The 17,397-nt window shown below is 37.7% G+C and overlaps 1 protein-coding gene across 1 annotated transcript in view; it reads left to right on the top strand.

Annotated features, from left to right (window-relative positions):
* Positions 1-17,397, top strand: part of Reln (reelin) — a 422,671-nt gene that overhangs the window by 310,020 nt on the left and 95,254 nt on the right. Inside the window, exons 21-26 of the mRNA XM_090332938.1 lie at positions 998-1,190; positions 1,958-2,070; positions 8,385-8,522; positions 10,120-10,306; positions 16,126-16,331; positions 17,127-17,298. Coding sequence (XP_090189064.1) covers positions 998-1,190; positions 1,958-2,070; positions 8,385-8,522; positions 10,120-10,306; positions 16,126-16,331; positions 17,127-17,298 — 1,009 coding nt within the window. The remainder of the gene's footprint in view (positions 1-997; positions 1,191-1,957; positions 2,071-8,384; positions 8,523-10,119; positions 10,307-16,125; positions 16,332-17,126; positions 17,299-17,397) is intronic.

Below are 17,397 nucleotides of genomic sequence, written 5' to 3'. Positions count from 1 at the left end.
CCTTCCTCTTAAAAAGCAGTAGAAAGAGTATTTAACCCTGAAAAATAAAAGAAGCACTTACTTTTCACAGGAATGGGGGGAGCTGTTTTTGCCTACTTGAAAGATCATGGAAATGACTAAGTTCACACCAGTATGAGTTACTACTACTTCTGCTGCATCTTGATTTCTTTTATTCTACCAACAGCCCTAAAAATCACATTCTACAAATTGATTTTTTTGCCAGTCCTGGGCCTTAAACTCAAGACCTGAGCACTGTCCTTGGGTTTTCTCAAGCCTAGAGCTCTACGACTTGAGCCACAGCACCATTTCTGGCTTTTTTCTATGTACGTGGTACCAAGGAATTGAACCTAGGTATTTGTTCATGCTAAGCAAGCAATCTACCAGTGGCTAACCTGCTGGCCCTAGAGATTGATCTTTTTGTATACATGGTCAGTACTCTAAAATACAACAGCAATGATGATTTTTATATCTTTAACATGCAGTGTATTATTATGCAGTAACAGATAATAATTTGTAAATGAATGGTAATCAATGTTTATTTCAAACTACAGTACTTTCCTCTCCCAATCTTGGAGTGATAAAGATTCAAAGAGATTTTTTTTAATTGGACAAGGGCTTTGGAATAAGGCAAAGTAGATTTCCAATTGAGTTCCATTCCCTCACTCTATAAGGAAAATTACTCCTACTACAATCAAGATGGGGCAAAGAAAGATAATGTGGGCACAGAAACCATATTGCCAGAGACTCCACAAAGGACCAACATCATGATTAACTATGGTGAAAACATTTAGGACATTTACTGCTTCCTCGCTGAATCTGCATGCTGAGCAGTATTGAATATATTTTCCTACTTTTTACTGAATATCCTAAGAAAGCACAGATTGGAGCTCCTCTATTTTATAACCCTATTCCAAATGTTTGACTACAAAGTCTTAGCTTAACATTTTAATTGAGACCCAAGCTTGATGGTACTGATTTCCACCCTTCCCTCTTTCAGTTTTACAGGAGATTCTAAACTTGCCTCTAGTATGCGCTATGTGGAAACACAGTCCATGCAGATTGGAGCATCCTATATGATTCAGTTCAGCCTGGTGATGGGGTGTGGCCAGAAATACACTCCACACATGGATAACCAGGTGAAGCTGGAGTACTCAACCAATCATGGCCTAACCTGGCATCTTGTCCAAGAAGTAAGTATGTTGTCACACAAGCTGTGACTGGTAACTTCTTTTTGACACAGAAAAAATTTTAAATTCTACAAGAGTCTTTATTCTAAAGTTTCAATTTGGTTGAAAAAGAATGACATCATTTACAATTGGCATCGTTAGCTCTGAATCAGGAAGCTACACTTTCCACAAAAGATACTAAAGGGTAACTGGAAATGCAAAAAGAAATGAAAAGAACTGTAACTAGATACTGTGAGATGACATTCGGAATATGATTTCTCTAGTCTTCTTCCTATTATAAACTGCTCCTGTACTATTTCTTCATTTACTTCTTCTTACCTGTACATAGACTATAAACAACATACCTTTAATCTTAGAAATACATATAATATGTAAGTATATAGCATATATTATTATATTGCATATATTATATATAATATATTGGTTTTATTCTATATTATATAATAAACTTTTGTATAGTAAATATATATAATTGACAAAAATATAGACAGATGAATAGATAGGCAGATTTGATTTCTTAAAATAAAACATTTTTAATTTAATTCTGTTTATAGGTATAAGAATGGGTAGACATTTAATTCCTGTATGGTATTTTATTTGTAATTGTTTCAAAATGTTTTTAGCTTCAAAAAAGAAAAATAAAATCATAGATCCCATCTACATGAGCAATAGTTAAGACCGTGGCATTACATTCCCTAAGGACTTTTTATCCGTTTCCTTTAGGGAGGAAATAGAAGTTGAGTTTGATGTTTTGCCTGACTCTCTTTCAGGAATGCCTTCCAAGTATGCCGAGTTGTCAGGAATTTACATCAGCAAGTATTTACCATGCAAGCGAGTTCACACAATGGAGGAGAGTTATAGTAGTTCTTCCCCAGAAAACCTGGTGAGAAATGACATTTCACATATGACCATCACTTTTAATTTTTACCACCTCAGCTACTGTGACTTTAACATGAAGACATAGATTAAGCACAATGGGAAGAAATTCAGTTTAGTTAATTACCTTAAAGGTTCCTTAGCTCTGGAATTCTGTGATATATACCAAAGAAAAAGTATAGAAAGAAAAACTATGCTTTTCTGTGGTACCTGTCGTTCACTGTTGCTTCTATAAAGAGAATTTTCAAATAACGTCTTCTTAGATTATATTGTATATAAAAATTGGACTCAGAACAACAACTGGGTAGATATAATGAGAGTTACCTTCTTACCTTCAATTGAAGATTGAATAACTGCATTATATAAGAATACCTCCTTGATTATTTTTAAGGATACAGCATTATATACCAGTTGGAATAAAATGCTTGCAATTTTATTTCTGCAGGTTTTCATGTCCAACTGTGAGCCATTTCTAACATACTTGAACAAGAATTTTTTTTTGCCTCTCTTGCTGTCTACTTTTTTATGTCTACTGCTGGGAATAGGAGCAAGACTTTTATTTAGTTTCAGTGACATTTCCAATCATATATGTTCATAAAAGATTAATCGAAATAATTTATTAAACAGCTAAAGTATAGGTCATTGTAGGTACAAAGTTACTGAGACTTTTCTGTTTTCATTATTTTACAATTAAGGACATTGCTTATTTTTAAATTGTTGCTTTTAGTCACTGATGGGAAGTAAGATAATAGTTATAGGGCTATTTTATGGATGGGCTTTTCCTTCCTGGAAACATTATGAACCATTGTTATTTATTGTAGTTTACATAGCCTTGAAAAAGTATTGCAGACAAATAAACCTGTGCAGGTTATTCTGCATTCAGATTGTCTGTTGCACGGTTATTTCTGATCTAAAACAAATGGCATCATTAAAGTATAAATTTTAACTTAGCTAGTAAAGGTTAATTCTCTTAAATTCTTATGAAATAAATACATGGAGCCCCAAAATTCAGGATCAACACAGTGAATGCCATATACTAAGCATGCTTATTAAAAGTTGAGGAATTAAACTGAATTTTAATTTAAAGTACCTCAGTGAGTTAAAGAAATGTTTTATTATCGAATACCTTATTTTGCAAACAGAAAAAAAATCTACTAGATTTACCTGTGTTTAATGACACATGAAATAATTTGGTTCTGCTTTTCTAGAGTTCCTTCATATCCCTAAAAAAAAAGTGAAAGTACTTTTTGAAACACTGCAGCTCAGTAGGATACTTGTTTTTAGCATTTCTTCTGACTGAAACATTAAGCATTACTGCTACATTTTAAATGTCATTGTTATTTAATTTATAATGTGGAAAGGCTCTGCTACATGTATGCTCACTACATTTACTCTCCTTAGCATTGTTGGTAACTTTGTATATTGTGTTTCGTTCAAACTTTCTCAAACAGCATTCCCTTTGGGAATCAGAGTAAGGCTTGCTTCCAAGCAATATTGCCTCTTTAACCAAATCTTTGTTTTGATGTTTTGATTTAAATGTATGTAAATATAAATTAAACACATAAAATCAAGTGTGGACTTACATTATCAAGGATCTGTTAGCCTCAGAAAGTATGGTAGATAAGATAACTTTAGAGTGGAAAAATCTAATGTATACACCTACTCAAAGAAATTATATATGAGCTGAACATTTGTTACCCAATGAAAATTAATTTTGTTTTTATGAGAGACATTTACATAAGAACAGGGCCTAATGAGACCCAAACAGCTGTCAGTCCCTGACTTCATAAACAAATCAACACCTAATGACTGAATGAGTTTTAAAATAATTGGGTAAATGTAATTACAGGAACTGTAAAAGTAGAAAATACAATTTAGTCAGCCTTCATTTACTTTGAGTCTTCAAGTTACCTATCAAGAGATGACTTGATGTCATTTTATTTCAGTGTTAAAGCTTATATACGTGGAGAAATCAAATAGACTCAACTTTTGTTTGCTATGGAGAAGCCATAGAGTTTGGATTTTAAATACAAGTCAACTTTCTTTCATGACCCCCACAACAATAGTTATACTTTCAGATTCAATCCAAATTGCACAAGATCTTTCTCCGATTTCTCAGTTAAAAGAGAGAAAAGACAAAGTATATGTATTGAGGGTGATATTTAGCAATGATGCAGCTATAAATCAGTGAGATCACACCTGTCTTCCTGTGTATGCCCATCTCGGGAGTTGCTCACACTTTTATTCTCAGTGAAAAAATGAAACCAGTATTCAACCTTTTCCCCCCGCTCCTTTTCTTCCTTAATGAAAATCAGGGCCAGGAGTTTGGCCTAGTGGTAGAGTGTTTGTCTGGCATGCTTATACTAAGCATGCTTATTGAAAGTTGAGGAATTAAAATGAATTTTAATTCAAAGTAGTTCAGTGAGTTGAAGAAATGTTTTATTATCGAATACCTTATTTTGCAAACAGAAAAAAAAATCTACTAGATTTACCTGTGTTTAATGACACATGAAATAATTTGGTTCTGCTTTTCGATTCCTCTGTACCACATACTTAGAAAGAGCTGGGAGTGGTGCTGTGGCTCAAGTGGTAGAGCTCTAGCCACCACTTCAGACCCTGAGTTCAAGCCCCAGGACTGACAAAAAAAAAAAAAGAAAGAAAATCAGAACATTAAGCTGTGGGTTGAATTCAAAATAAAATAATCTACTTTAAGCTTTCTATCTTAAGGAGGTCTTTTTCTGTTGAATTCATGAGATATGGGTTAGAGATTTCTTTGCTTAGAAAAAGAACTTAGAATATGTTTATGTGTGACTGCAGAAAGCATAAGTGAACTGAAATTCTAAGATGTCTGAACCCTCTCATCTCATTGTAATATTGAAAGTAACAAAACCTCCAAATAATATGTGTGATGAGTTTTGCAAAGGCATGTAGTTTAATGGTAAAGAAAATAGCTCTTCCTTAATCCACATACTACTAGAGGAATATTCAAGAGCTGGAGGTTATTTGAGAAATCAGTTTGCCTAAATCCTCTGTTTAAGAACCCAGGAAGTAGAAGACACAAAGGCTTAGATTACTACTGACTAAGGGCACACAGATGGTATATTGCAGGCCCCAGCTCAAGGTCTTATCTCCTAACTCCTAATTATTCCTCACTCCATTACCTAAGGATCAGCTTGATCTTTCTTGACCTATTCAGAACTCACTGAGTCATTTTTTTAGGGCACTCTTTTTTTTTTGAGCATTTTCTATTGTTCCTGTGCATACTATCAAAACAAAAGTTATCACCTCCAAGGGGCCGGGAGTTTGGCCTAGTGGTTAAAGTGCTTGCTTAGCATGCACGAAGACCTGGGTTCGATTCCTTGGTACCACATACATACAAAAAAGCCGGAAGTGGTGCTGAGGCTCAAGTGGTAGAGCTCTAACCTTGAGAAAGTCCAAGGACATTGCTCAGGCCCTGAGCTCAAGCCCAGGACTGGCAAAAAATAAATAAATAAATAAATAAAGTTATCACCTCCAGAGGAGACACTCAGCCTGTGGACATGACTCAGGTCCAGTTTTATTTACTTCATTTCTGCAAGGTTCTAGGCTAAGATAATGTATTTACTTTTTTCATATTTTTTATTGTAATTAATAGAAGGGTTACATGATATTTTCCAGATAGGAAGTGCATTAATTCACATACATTGATACCCTTTCACATGGCTTGATCCCCATTTCCCTCCCCCCACCCCCACCCCTCATCTTGTTTTCCCCCGTTCCCTATCCAATTTCAAATAACCAAATACAAATATATCCGACATATCAAGTAACAAAGTGGGATACTGTAACAATATGAGATAACCAAGGGACAGCAAAAGAGATGAGAGATAACATAGTACCTTAAGGACAACAATCATTCATTATATGGCTTTTGTTTCTATACCCTAGAGGTCCTTTCATTTAGCATGAGATTTGCAATAGAGCAATGTATTTACTTTTATAGTAGGCTTTTCTTTTTCTTTTTTCTTTGTTTATGCTCATCATGGGGCTAGAACTCAGGGCCTGTGTGCTATCTCTGAGATTTTCTTGCTCATGGCTAGCACTCTACCTCCTTTAATCTACAGCAGTGGTTCCAGTTTTCTTTATTCCTTTAAAAAATTATTATGGAGTTGATATACAGAGGGGTTAACATGACTCAGATAATAAGTAAGGAGTACAGTTCTTCTTGAACCATCTATCCGCTTCTGTCACTCTCTTCTGGTTTTTCTCTCCTATTCCCACCCACAAGAAATCCAGTTCATTTCCTTTCTTTCTTTCTTTCTTTTCTTTTTTTTTCCAGTCCTGGTACTTGAACCAGGGCCTGGGTACTGTCCTTGGACATTCTCAAGGCTAGCACTCTACCACTTAAGCCACAGCACCATTTCTCTTTCAGCGTATGTGGTACTGAGGAATCAAACCCAGGGCTTCATGTAGGCTAGGCAAGCACTCTACCACTAGGTCGTGATCCTGGCCCCCCAGTTCATTTACTACTTATCGTCTAGTAACTACTTCTGTTGTATTTGTTCATCCTTCATTCCCACTTTCTGTGTCCTCCCTTACCTTCCCCAAAACAAACTAACAAACAAGACAAAAGGAAAAGAAAACAAAAGCAACAATGACAGGAACTAAAAAATGTCTCTTGCTTCCATTTGCTGGAGTTCATTTCATAGAATATTATTTATATGATCATACTCACATAGCTATTGCACCTGTGTCAACCACTCCTTTGCATATCCTCCTTGGGCCTCAGTGTGTGAATGTCCAGTTTTCTGATAGTTAATTGGAGATAAGAGTCTTGTGGATTTTTCTATCTAGGCTGTTTTCAGATCTCACCCTCCCAAGTAGCTAAGATTACAGGCATGAGCACAGGTACCCAGCTCATAGTACGCTTTTCCAAAAAAAAAAAAAAAAAAGGAAAATCTAAATGGGCTATGTATCTATTGAAGGTAACTGGAAAGCCATCAAATTAGTCTATCAAGAATGAAAATGCAACCTGTTAGCAACAGATCACTGATAAAAATAAACAATAAAAGCTTAATCTGGATTTGAACAGTTTGTTATGTGTTTAGGGAGTACTTAACATATGAAATGGATACATGAAGACTTTAATGGATCATTCAGAGCCATTAAAACCAAGTTTAGAGGTTAGTGTGCTTTAGGATGGTTTAATGAGTAAACTAAGCACCCACGATAATCTGTAAATATTTAAAAACTTTTTATTTAGCAAACTAACTAAAAACAACTCATCACAATCCTTGAAAATTCTTGCAGAAGAAAACCCTCTATCTGGTGAATATAATGTAACCCTTCTATTAATTACAATAAAAATATATGGAAAAAAATAGACTATAATTTTATTTTAGTTTAATTTTGCTGGTGATATAATTTTAGAAGAATATTTTAAAGTTATCAGAGACAGGAAATCTTAACATGATACGCAGAATATCTTCTCCTTTAAGACTTTTTATCTGGTTTCAGTGAAATCTTTCTTGATATGTAAGGGACTGAGTAACTTGACCAATGAAATCCATGAAACTCAGACAAGTTAGTGATTCAGAAATAAGCAGAACTTGGAACACAGATGTTTTTACTTGTTATAGAGTTATCTATCCTCAGTGTTAGTATAATACCCTGAAACAAATTTTCCATTTCTTCAATCCAGATTAGCCGGAAGTCATCTAATAACTACGAATGTGTTTATTCTAAGAAGTTGTACATTCCAGGTGAAACAGTTGACACTTTCACTTGTGGAAGATATACTCAGCTTCATATATGCATTTTACTTTTTATTTTCATTTCTATTTTTATTGTTTGTTGGCTGTGGAGCTTGAATTCAGAGCCTGGGCTCTGTCTCTGGGCCTCTTTATGCTCAAGGCTAGCACTCTACCATTTAAGCCACAACACCACTTCTGGTTCTTGCCTGGTTCATTGGAGTCTCACAGGGACTGTTCTACCTGGGCTGGCTTTGAACTACAATCCTCAGATCTCACCCTCCTGAGTAGCAGATATGAGCCACCTGCACCAGGAATACCTTTTATTTTTTAATACCCTTTCTCTCTTTTCTTTTTCCAGCAACAGCTAAAAATTCTACAGTGTTTCAAGTGAATTAGGATTGAACTGCATCCAACATAGGCATATCACTTTTTAACATTCTTGAGAGAATTGTTGAATTGCATGATGATTAAGGGGCTAGGAAAGGAAAACAGTGGGTATTAGAAGAAAGTTAGTCATCTAACAGCTGCCAAGCTCTGACGTTTTTGCTCTGTAGCACCATATTGATTTTATTACTCTTCTTGTACCTAGGTCAAGTGCCACTCGCTTCCGCTGGAGTCAAAACTATTACACAGCCCAGGACGAGTGGGCTTTAGATAGCATTTACATTGGGCAGCAGTGCCCCAACATGTGCAGTGGGCATGGCTCCTGCGACCACGGCGTGTGCAGGTAGGTGGTCCAGGGACTGTGATCTGTTCCTAGCTTTCTGTCTGTGGACAGACTCCTGAAGTTGATGTGTTCACCCACCAAGTAGCCAGGAGAAAAATGAGTCTCCTGTTCTTGTTTCAGTAGTTAAGAAATACTGCTACATTTTATATGTTCTACCACTTGAGCCATATCCTCAGTCCTATTTTGCTTTGAGTTATTTTCCTCAGATATGGTCTTTTTTTCTGTGTAAACACAAATTTAAGATACATTTATTGAAGAAAACCTTTACTAACAATGAACAATGAAATGAATGCTTATCATTCTTTAAACGCCATATACATTATTACTATATACTGTATATTTCTGATCAATTCTATTCTTAGGCTCAGTTTAAGAAGCACAATTGTAACAAGTTGAATACAAAAATACTCCACTAAGAAAGTAGATAAACTGCACAAAACCAATACAAGTATAATGTGCATAATGAGATAGCTTGAAGCATCTGTATGGATTTTGTCAAAATGAACTATTAAGAAAATCAGATGTGATCTTATATGTATTTTCTTCCAGGGACTGTGGCCCTAAGCCATGCTCCTCCAACTGCTCACCTCCCTTGTAGATAGGACTATAGGGACTACCACCGTGTGTGGCTTATTGATGTGAGATGTGATCTCATTAGCATTTTTCCCAAGCTGCCTCCACATCATTATTTTCTTGATCTTTGCTTCCCCAGTACCTGGAAATCCTGGTTAATATATTCTGACCCTTAAAATTTAAAATGAAGACGAGGCCTCCTGGGTGGAGAATCCAGTTTATTAAAAAGCCCTCTAGGCCAGGAGTTTGGCCTAGTGGTAGAGTGCTTGCCTAGCATGCACGAAGATTGGGGTTCAATTCCTTGTTACCACACACACAGAAAAAAGCAGGAAGTGGTGCTGTGGCTCAAGTGGTAGAGCTCTAGCCTTGAGAAAGTCCAAGAACAGTGCTCAGGCCCTGAGCTCAAGCCCAGGACTGGCCAAAAAAAAATCCCTCTTTGGCTCCTTTTTGTGCCCCTGACAGTCTTGAAGTATGAATCCCACACAACTGCACATGCTCTAGTGCTACTTCACCTGAAGCTCAAGGTTGTAGACATGGAGGGGAGTAGAGAGAGGGAGAGAGAGGTAGAGACAGAGAGTACTTAATACGAATGATTATAAGAGAGGAACATACTGGCATACTTAAATATTCTTAGCAGATATAATTTAATCAGAAAGAAGAGCTACAAACATGAGTTTCATGCTGGTTAATCAAGCTTTTTACAAAGCTACAAGAAAGACCCATTGACTCTTACCTCCTCCACTCATACACACATATGCAGAAATACCCATGTCCTTCAATAATATTTTGTCTAGAGTCTAGTGTGTTATAATGTGTTTTAGGCGAGGATTCTATCCATGTACAGGACTGTGAAAATTGACAACCATTAGCACTCACATTCTACACCACATTGATGCTGTGCAGGAAAATCTAGTGGAAGGGTAAGACCTGAGGCAAAGTGTGAGATGCGGGAAATGTCTCAGGGAGGATATCTGTCAAGTGCCAGATAAGCTGATGTCTAGCTCACTGAGCTTCTATCCCCTAGGTGTGACCAGGGCTACCAAGGCACTGAATGCCTTCCAGACACTGTGCTTCCCTCTACGATTATGTCAGATTTTGAGAACCAGAATGGTTGGGAGTCTGACTGGCAAGAAGTTATTGGGGGAGAAACTGTAAAACCAGAACAAGGATGTGGGGTCATCTCTTCTGGATCATCTCTATACTTCAGCAAGGTAGGACTGGAACTGGCATGAGTCATTGGGACAGGTGCTAGTTTAATATATGACTGTTTCCCAGAGCAGTCTGAACTCTAAAGGAAGAAACTTGTTCCCCAAGTTGCTTGCTTTTATGTCATATTCCTGTCCCTTCATACATCTTGAGAATGTTCATCGTTTTTTGTTTATTTGTTTTTGCAAGTCATGGGGCTTGAACTCAGGGCCTGACCACTGTCCTTGAGCTTCCTCAAGGCTAGCGCTCTACCAGTTGAGCCACAACACCATTTCCAGCTTTTTTTGAACCCAGGGCTCTGTGCACATTAGGCAAGCACTCTACCACTAGGTCAAAATCTCAGCCCCAATATTCATAGTTTTATGATTGTTTTCAACTGCTATAAATTCATTTTCTGCCAATGATAAAGTTCCTATCAATCTTGTACCCGATTTCAATCCCTTTGTTTTCCTTTCTTCCAATCTCATTTCTTGGAGTGTGGACGAGTGAAGCAGGTCCTTGGTCTCTTCTTGGTTGCCTTTAGGAGAATGTGAGCTTGGGGTGAGGGATGAGCAGTGGTGTAATTTAGAGTTTAAGAGCCAGATTGCAGGATTCAATCCAAATCCACCACTACCCAGTAGAGCACATCAATCTTGTGATTTAGTCACATCTGTAAAGTAGAGATAGTAAGAGGATCTGCCTCGCTAGAGTTATTAGGTGAATTAAATGAGGCAGTATTTGTGAGGGATGTAGAGGGACCACTGACATGTTGAAAGCATGTATAAGTGTTTAATAAATTTGTCAGACCATTAATCTCAGAAATACCATTGGAGTAAGGAGAGAGGGATAGTAGCAGGGATGAGGATGTACAGAGCTTTTCTTAGGGAACTGACTAGATGTCTGTGGTAAGAAGGTATCTCAGGGCCTGTTCTAGCTCATTTTGGTGGCTGCTTGTATGTAGACTCTGCAGTGTTAAGCTTCTCCAGTGCTAACACAGCATTAGGTATGCAAAGTGATTAGACACAACTAGGAAGTGAGATTCCATTCAGAATCACAGATTGAGTCTCTTGGGGCATCCCCAGCCCAGGTTGCTTGGTTAGAGATGACAGAAGGGAACTGCTTCCTTTTCCTTCCTCACCCACTCTCAATAGGACATTCCTTCCCCCACTCTGTTCCACTTTATCTCTTTTATATAGTGGTAAAAGGACCTGGCGATAGGGATCAGGACTTCAACCTGAGCGACATACTAAGCTCTAATTACAGGTAGCTATCTGTAGAATGTAAAGTGCTTAATATCCCTCCTTTCCAGAGGTCTTACAGCCACTAATTCTGGGACAATTACAAATGGACTGTTTTTTTTTTATCACATAACAAATAGATAGGTGCAGGTGATCTACCATAGGGCTGATATGTTGCAGAATCTGTTTGGGTAGAAATCCAAGGCACATTAATTTATAGTAACTGCAAAAATAGACACAGGTTTTGTTTTGATGCAGGTGCAGAACAAAGAATCACGAAGTAAACAAGACAGAGAATGATAGGAAATCAAGGATGTGTTGCATGTAACAGTATCGCCTGTTTATTGACACTGAAAATCTCCTGATATTATTTTTAGAGCTAGAAGTCCATAAATGATCAATGCACATTGTAGAGGTATGGGTATGGATTTTGTGATTGTGCAGAAACAGAAAGTTTTTGCTTCTTAGAAGCATGAATGTTAATATGAGGTTTTGAATTGTTCATTAATATGTGCTCAAATGTGCCAGGAAATGTGTGTGCATTTACATGTTTACATCCACCCAAATTTTAAACATGTCTGAGTTACACATCAATATTCCATCCACTGCAAGATAGTCTCTGGACTACATAGGTTTGTATGCATATTCCAGAACTCACTCATTGGTTCACTTTGCAAAGTTGTAACACCTCTTTGTATCTCAGTTTTCTTATGTGTATGTTGGGATATTAAAATTAGTTAATACAGGAATAGAAGAACAAACTTAAGAATGAACAGTGTTAACTCTCATAAGTCTATTTTATGAAACTAAATTAAAAGTTGGTAGCATTGAATATTTCCAGACACATGTCATGCCACTAACATAAAATAATTTCAGAAGTAAAATTTTCCCTTTTCTCTCAGTTCAGGTTTGTTTTTTAAATTTTTGTGAAAACACCTCAGGGCATTTTTCTTTGGTTAGTTGTTTATTGTGTCTGTCATTTGGCTCTGTTTAAAATTCTAAATGATAGAAACCAACTTAAGCCTAAAAAGGGAGAAACAAAGCCCATGCAGCCAAACACAGGAAATTTTAGGTGGAGTTTCAATAACTCAAGTGCCCACAGAACTTTCCCCTTGAGAGCAGATTCTATGCTCAGGTCTGTTGTCATCACAGGAGTGGAACGAGAGCCACAGAGCTTTCTAAGCAATTCAAAAGGAAAATGGAGGAAAGTTGGAGTTTGTTAGGCTTGCTGTCCTGGTAGGAATGATATCAAAGTACTCAGATTCATAGAGGTAGGTTCATGTGCTCTTGAGTTTAGTGGAAAGATGGAGAATGAAGTTTAGCAGTCCCTACATACAAGCATGTTAAAATGGAGGATAGGCAATAACCCCAAGGAATGTTTTAGGCTGTTTGCATACAACCCCAGATTAATTTATCTAGGACATACTTTGTCCTTTCCCCTTCCTTGTCACTCATGTTCAGGAGGGCCTCTGGTGCTTTTCCCCTACTTGTGTAACTTGTATTCCTTTTCTAAACATGATTCATCTGCTACAGTCAGGAAAGTCTCATCATCTGAATGTCTCCTTGCCTTTGCTCAGGAGCTACTGCACATCCCTTACACAAACCCACCCACAAAGAATCTTTTCCACCAATCCTGTTCTAGGGCTGCTGCATCCATGAAACTTTTGGGAGCCAGAGAAAACTGTACTAATCTCTATTCTTAGAATTATTTTCTCATTTATACTTACAGTGATCATGATTTTATTTTTGTCCTCACAGTAGCTGTCAGAATGCAGCCACAGACTGCATCCCTCTAAATAAAGTGTTAAGCGTTGCAATGGGGTAGGAGTTCCATTCCATGCTGTGGGTATTTACAAGTCATTAAGTGTTCATAAGATCAAGCAGATTGGAGAATTAATAAATAATCCAATGACCAAAGCCAAATCAAGAGGCAATGGAGGCTTGATCTGTAGCCCTCAGCTCTCACTGGTGCCTCTGTTACAGTCTAGGAACTTCTTCATGATTTCAACAGCATGTCATGTTCTGTTTGGCACAATGAATGAGTGAATGAATTAATTAATTTAAGTAAAATTGAAAAGCAAAAATTATAAAGAAATGGTAATTTTTCAAACAAATGTTGTGGGATATCTAGTCTCATTTTGATTAAAGACAACTTTAATGAGAGTAAAAACCCATAAAGAGTTTTAGAAGTTTTTATTGTTAAAGTCCCAGATTTTGAAAGTGTTGCCCATTAAGACATGTTTTATTTTAGCTGCACCCTTAAAGAGGTGAACTACTTTAACCTAGAATTAATGTTTCTTCCATGAATCATTCTTCCTTGCAGTGTGAAAATCTTGGGATCTCTGAGACATATCTCACAATGTTATCAGTTCAGTGGCATTACTATCAGTTTCTCTAGTCCAGGAATGAGGAGAGATGTAGCCTGTTCCTGCAGTATACACACATAAGATGTGCACATTTACTATCTGTGCATGCATATCTACACATACATGCCTAAATCCATTCATCATTGTATCACAGAAAAACTCAAATCATCTGTTGCATAAACCCCTGACCCACTTTTCTTTCCTTTTTTTTTCTTTCAAACATTGTTCCTCATTCCACTGGACAAGAGAAAATGATTTGTACTCTAGTCATGTCAGACTTAGCATTTGTGTAACATTTTCCACCACCTACAAGTATCCTACAAAATGCTCTTTCCAAACCTCTTGTTAGACCAGCATTGTCATCTCTTGGAATAAACTAGCTGGCTCTATAATTCACAATAGACTATCACTGCAACCAGCTAGTTGCAATAACTGGATTTAAAAAAAAATAATTCTCCTTGCCTTATGTCTATATCCTTCTGGCTCATTTTCACATTGCAACTTTTTCCTAGGAATTTGAGAGACTGAAATGAACCTGCTAGGTTCTATAGTTTCTCTTCTAAAAATAATTCATCCTGCTGGGATCCTGAAATAGGAAAATACTAGGATCTATGAGTTGCCACCACTTTCCAAATCAACAGTAAGAAAAATTAAATGTATGTATAGCTAGTTTAAATGCATATTACTGATTAGATTTCCTCCAGTGTAGAGTTGCAAAGAATGAGGTTTGCCTCATAATTGACTGTCTTTATTTTGCAGACACCCTAGTTTATTTGAGGGGGTATCTTATTTTTTTGTGGGTCATGGGACTTGAACTCAGCCTGGAAGATGTCCCTGAGCTCTTCAGCTCAAGGCTACTGCCCTACCCCTTGAGCCAAGCCCTACTTCCCATTTTCTAGAGATTAATTGGAGATAAGAGTCCTTTTGTGCCCGGGCTGGCTTTGAACCGTGATCCTCAGATCTCAGCCTCCTAAGTAGCTAGGATTATAGGTGTAAGCCACCGTACCCAGCTTTGAGGGAGGGTCTCTTAATTGACCTTTAATCTTACCCAATAGTAGCATTCTCCATTAGCTCCAAATATTTCCCCCAGTGACTTGTAATAACTAAAACCCTGTGAGTTTTTGTTTGGTTTTTCTCTTCTCTATTTTGGTTCTGAGGATCAAATCGTAAGGTCTCACTCGTAGTTCCTGAAGACCTTTACAATTAAACTTAGTGACTTAGAGTAGGAGGTGTTTTTCACAACACTCTCACTCAGTTTTCCTTCCTAACTTCTAACTGAAATTCTTGTGAATTCTCCAAACTCAGTATTGAGGATTCCACAGATTCACTCTCGTAAAGTCGGTCTAGAATTCCAAAGCAAACTTCTCTTCAGTCTCTTTAACATGAAACCATTTACATACAACAGGAATAATTACTCTATCCTTTTCCATCTAAATTTAATAACTCAAATATTACTCTGCCGTGCAGGGAACGCACCACATGAAGAAAAGGATTTGTAGACATTTTTAATTCATACAGTAGAAACAGGATATTCAGTGGTTCTAAGAGCTTACTTCAGTGATCCCTCCCAGCTCAAGAGAGGACACAGGCTACTAAAAGGCTGAGATGCTGCAGAACTTTGTCAAATAGTTTTTGTCTCGCTGTTTTCGCTTTAATTCCCAGAGGAGAGGAGAGTCAGGGGCCTGTCCTTGGGGAAGATTTTCCCTCAGAATGACACATGCTGTGCTAGTTAACATACATGTCACCATGGCCCATGCTATTATTTCTAATCATAACAGCACCAGATGAGGAAGGTAGTGTATCTCTGAAGAAAATTAAAACTGGGAAAGTTCACACAGCTAGTGAACAGCGAGAATGATATTCTAAGATTCAAACCCAGCTCAAGCTGATTTCAAGGTACACAAGTCATTCCCCATTACTCTGTGAGGAGCAAATTGACAAAGCAAGGGCTGAGAGTGTTTTCATTAAATTTGATTTTTTTCACTCTCAAGTAATCTTGCATACAATGAAAAATTCCCCAGGGCTCTCTGCACTGATGCAGAGAGTAAAGAAATGTAGTCAGGAGCATTTTCCATAGCCAGGACAGAGACAGGAAAAAAAAGAATAACTTGTTCTTTTCCACCATAACTTGGAGCGAGACCTCTCCTCATAGTTCTAGAATACTCGTGTGAATTTGAAACTAAACAGCAAAATGCCAGAAAGCTCCGATGATTGATGACAGTTTCTTTGTCCCTTGCAAAGGCCGGGAAAAGACAGTTGGTGAGCTGGGACCTGGATACTTCTTGGGTGGACTTTGTCCAGTTCTACATCCAGATAGGTGGAGAGAGTACTGCATGCAACAAGCCTGACAGCCGAGAGGAGGGTGTCCTCCTTCAGTACAGCCACAACGGGGGCATCCAGTGGCACCTCCTAGCCGAAATGTACTTCTCAGACTTCAGCCGGCCCAGGTAATCCCCACCCGGCTGCCCTTCCTGTGGCTTCCAAGACTGAATCATTGTTGACATGTTTCTAAAGTATTGACAGCTGGGAAAACAGACAAACTCATACATCATTACCATGAATGATGGATAACCCACCATATAAATGGTTCATTTTATATTTGCATGAGTGGGCAGAAGCCACTTATATTCATGCTTACATTTTAAAAGATTTTTTTTAACAAATGACTAAAACAAAATGATTGACCACTGTTGACCAAAAGAAGCATGAGCATGTTCCAAGTTCATTTTGATCATGTTGATCAATGGCTTTCCCCTAGGTTGGTGTGATAACATACAATTAAACTACTTTTATATTTCTTTCCCATATATTTTTATTGTAATTAATAGAAGGGTTACATTATATTCACCAGGTAGAAGGTACATTACTTCACAAACATTGATACCCTTTCTCATGTCTTGGTCCCCATTTCCTTTCTCCCCCCTCCCCCGCCCCTCATCTTGTTTTCCCCCCTTCCCTATCCTATTTTAAATAACCAAATAAGACTACTTGTATATTTCTTTTAAAGTCTGAACAAGATCAGCAGCAGCAGCAGCAGCCAGTGAAGCAAACACAATGGAAGCATCTTTCCCTAAACATACACGTGCAAATGAAATACACATGACAAAGACCCAACTTTCTTACAACATTGAGATCAAACAAAACAGGACTTTCTCTTGTTGCTGCCCTTGTTGTTTTACCAGTAGCTGAGGAAAACACAGCCTGTCCTTTCCCAGCCTCAAACCATGTGCTCTCTCATGCAGATTCGTCTATCTGGAACTTCCGGCTGCTGCCAAGACCCCTTGCACTCGGTTCCGCTGGTGGCAGCCTGTGTTCTCAGGGGAGGACTACGACCAGTGGGCCATCGATGACATCATCATTTTGTCTGAGAAGCAGAAGCAGGTCATCCCAGTTGTCAACCCAACCTTGCCACAGGTATTTCTCATCCATTAGAACTCAAAGAAGCAAAGATTTTAAAAGTAGATGAGACAAAAATCCACTTTCTTTCTTGAGTACTTTGTGCCTGTCCATAGA

Source organism: Megascapheus bottae, chromosome 5, assembly GCF_031878675.1.
Source record: "Megascapheus bottae isolate mThoBot1 chromosome 5, mThoBot2.hap1, whole genome shotgun sequence".
NCBI lineage: Eukaryota > Metazoa > Chordata > Mammalia > Rodentia > Geomyidae > Megascapheus > Megascapheus bottae.
This window is presented reverse-complemented; position numbering and strand designations above follow the sequence as displayed.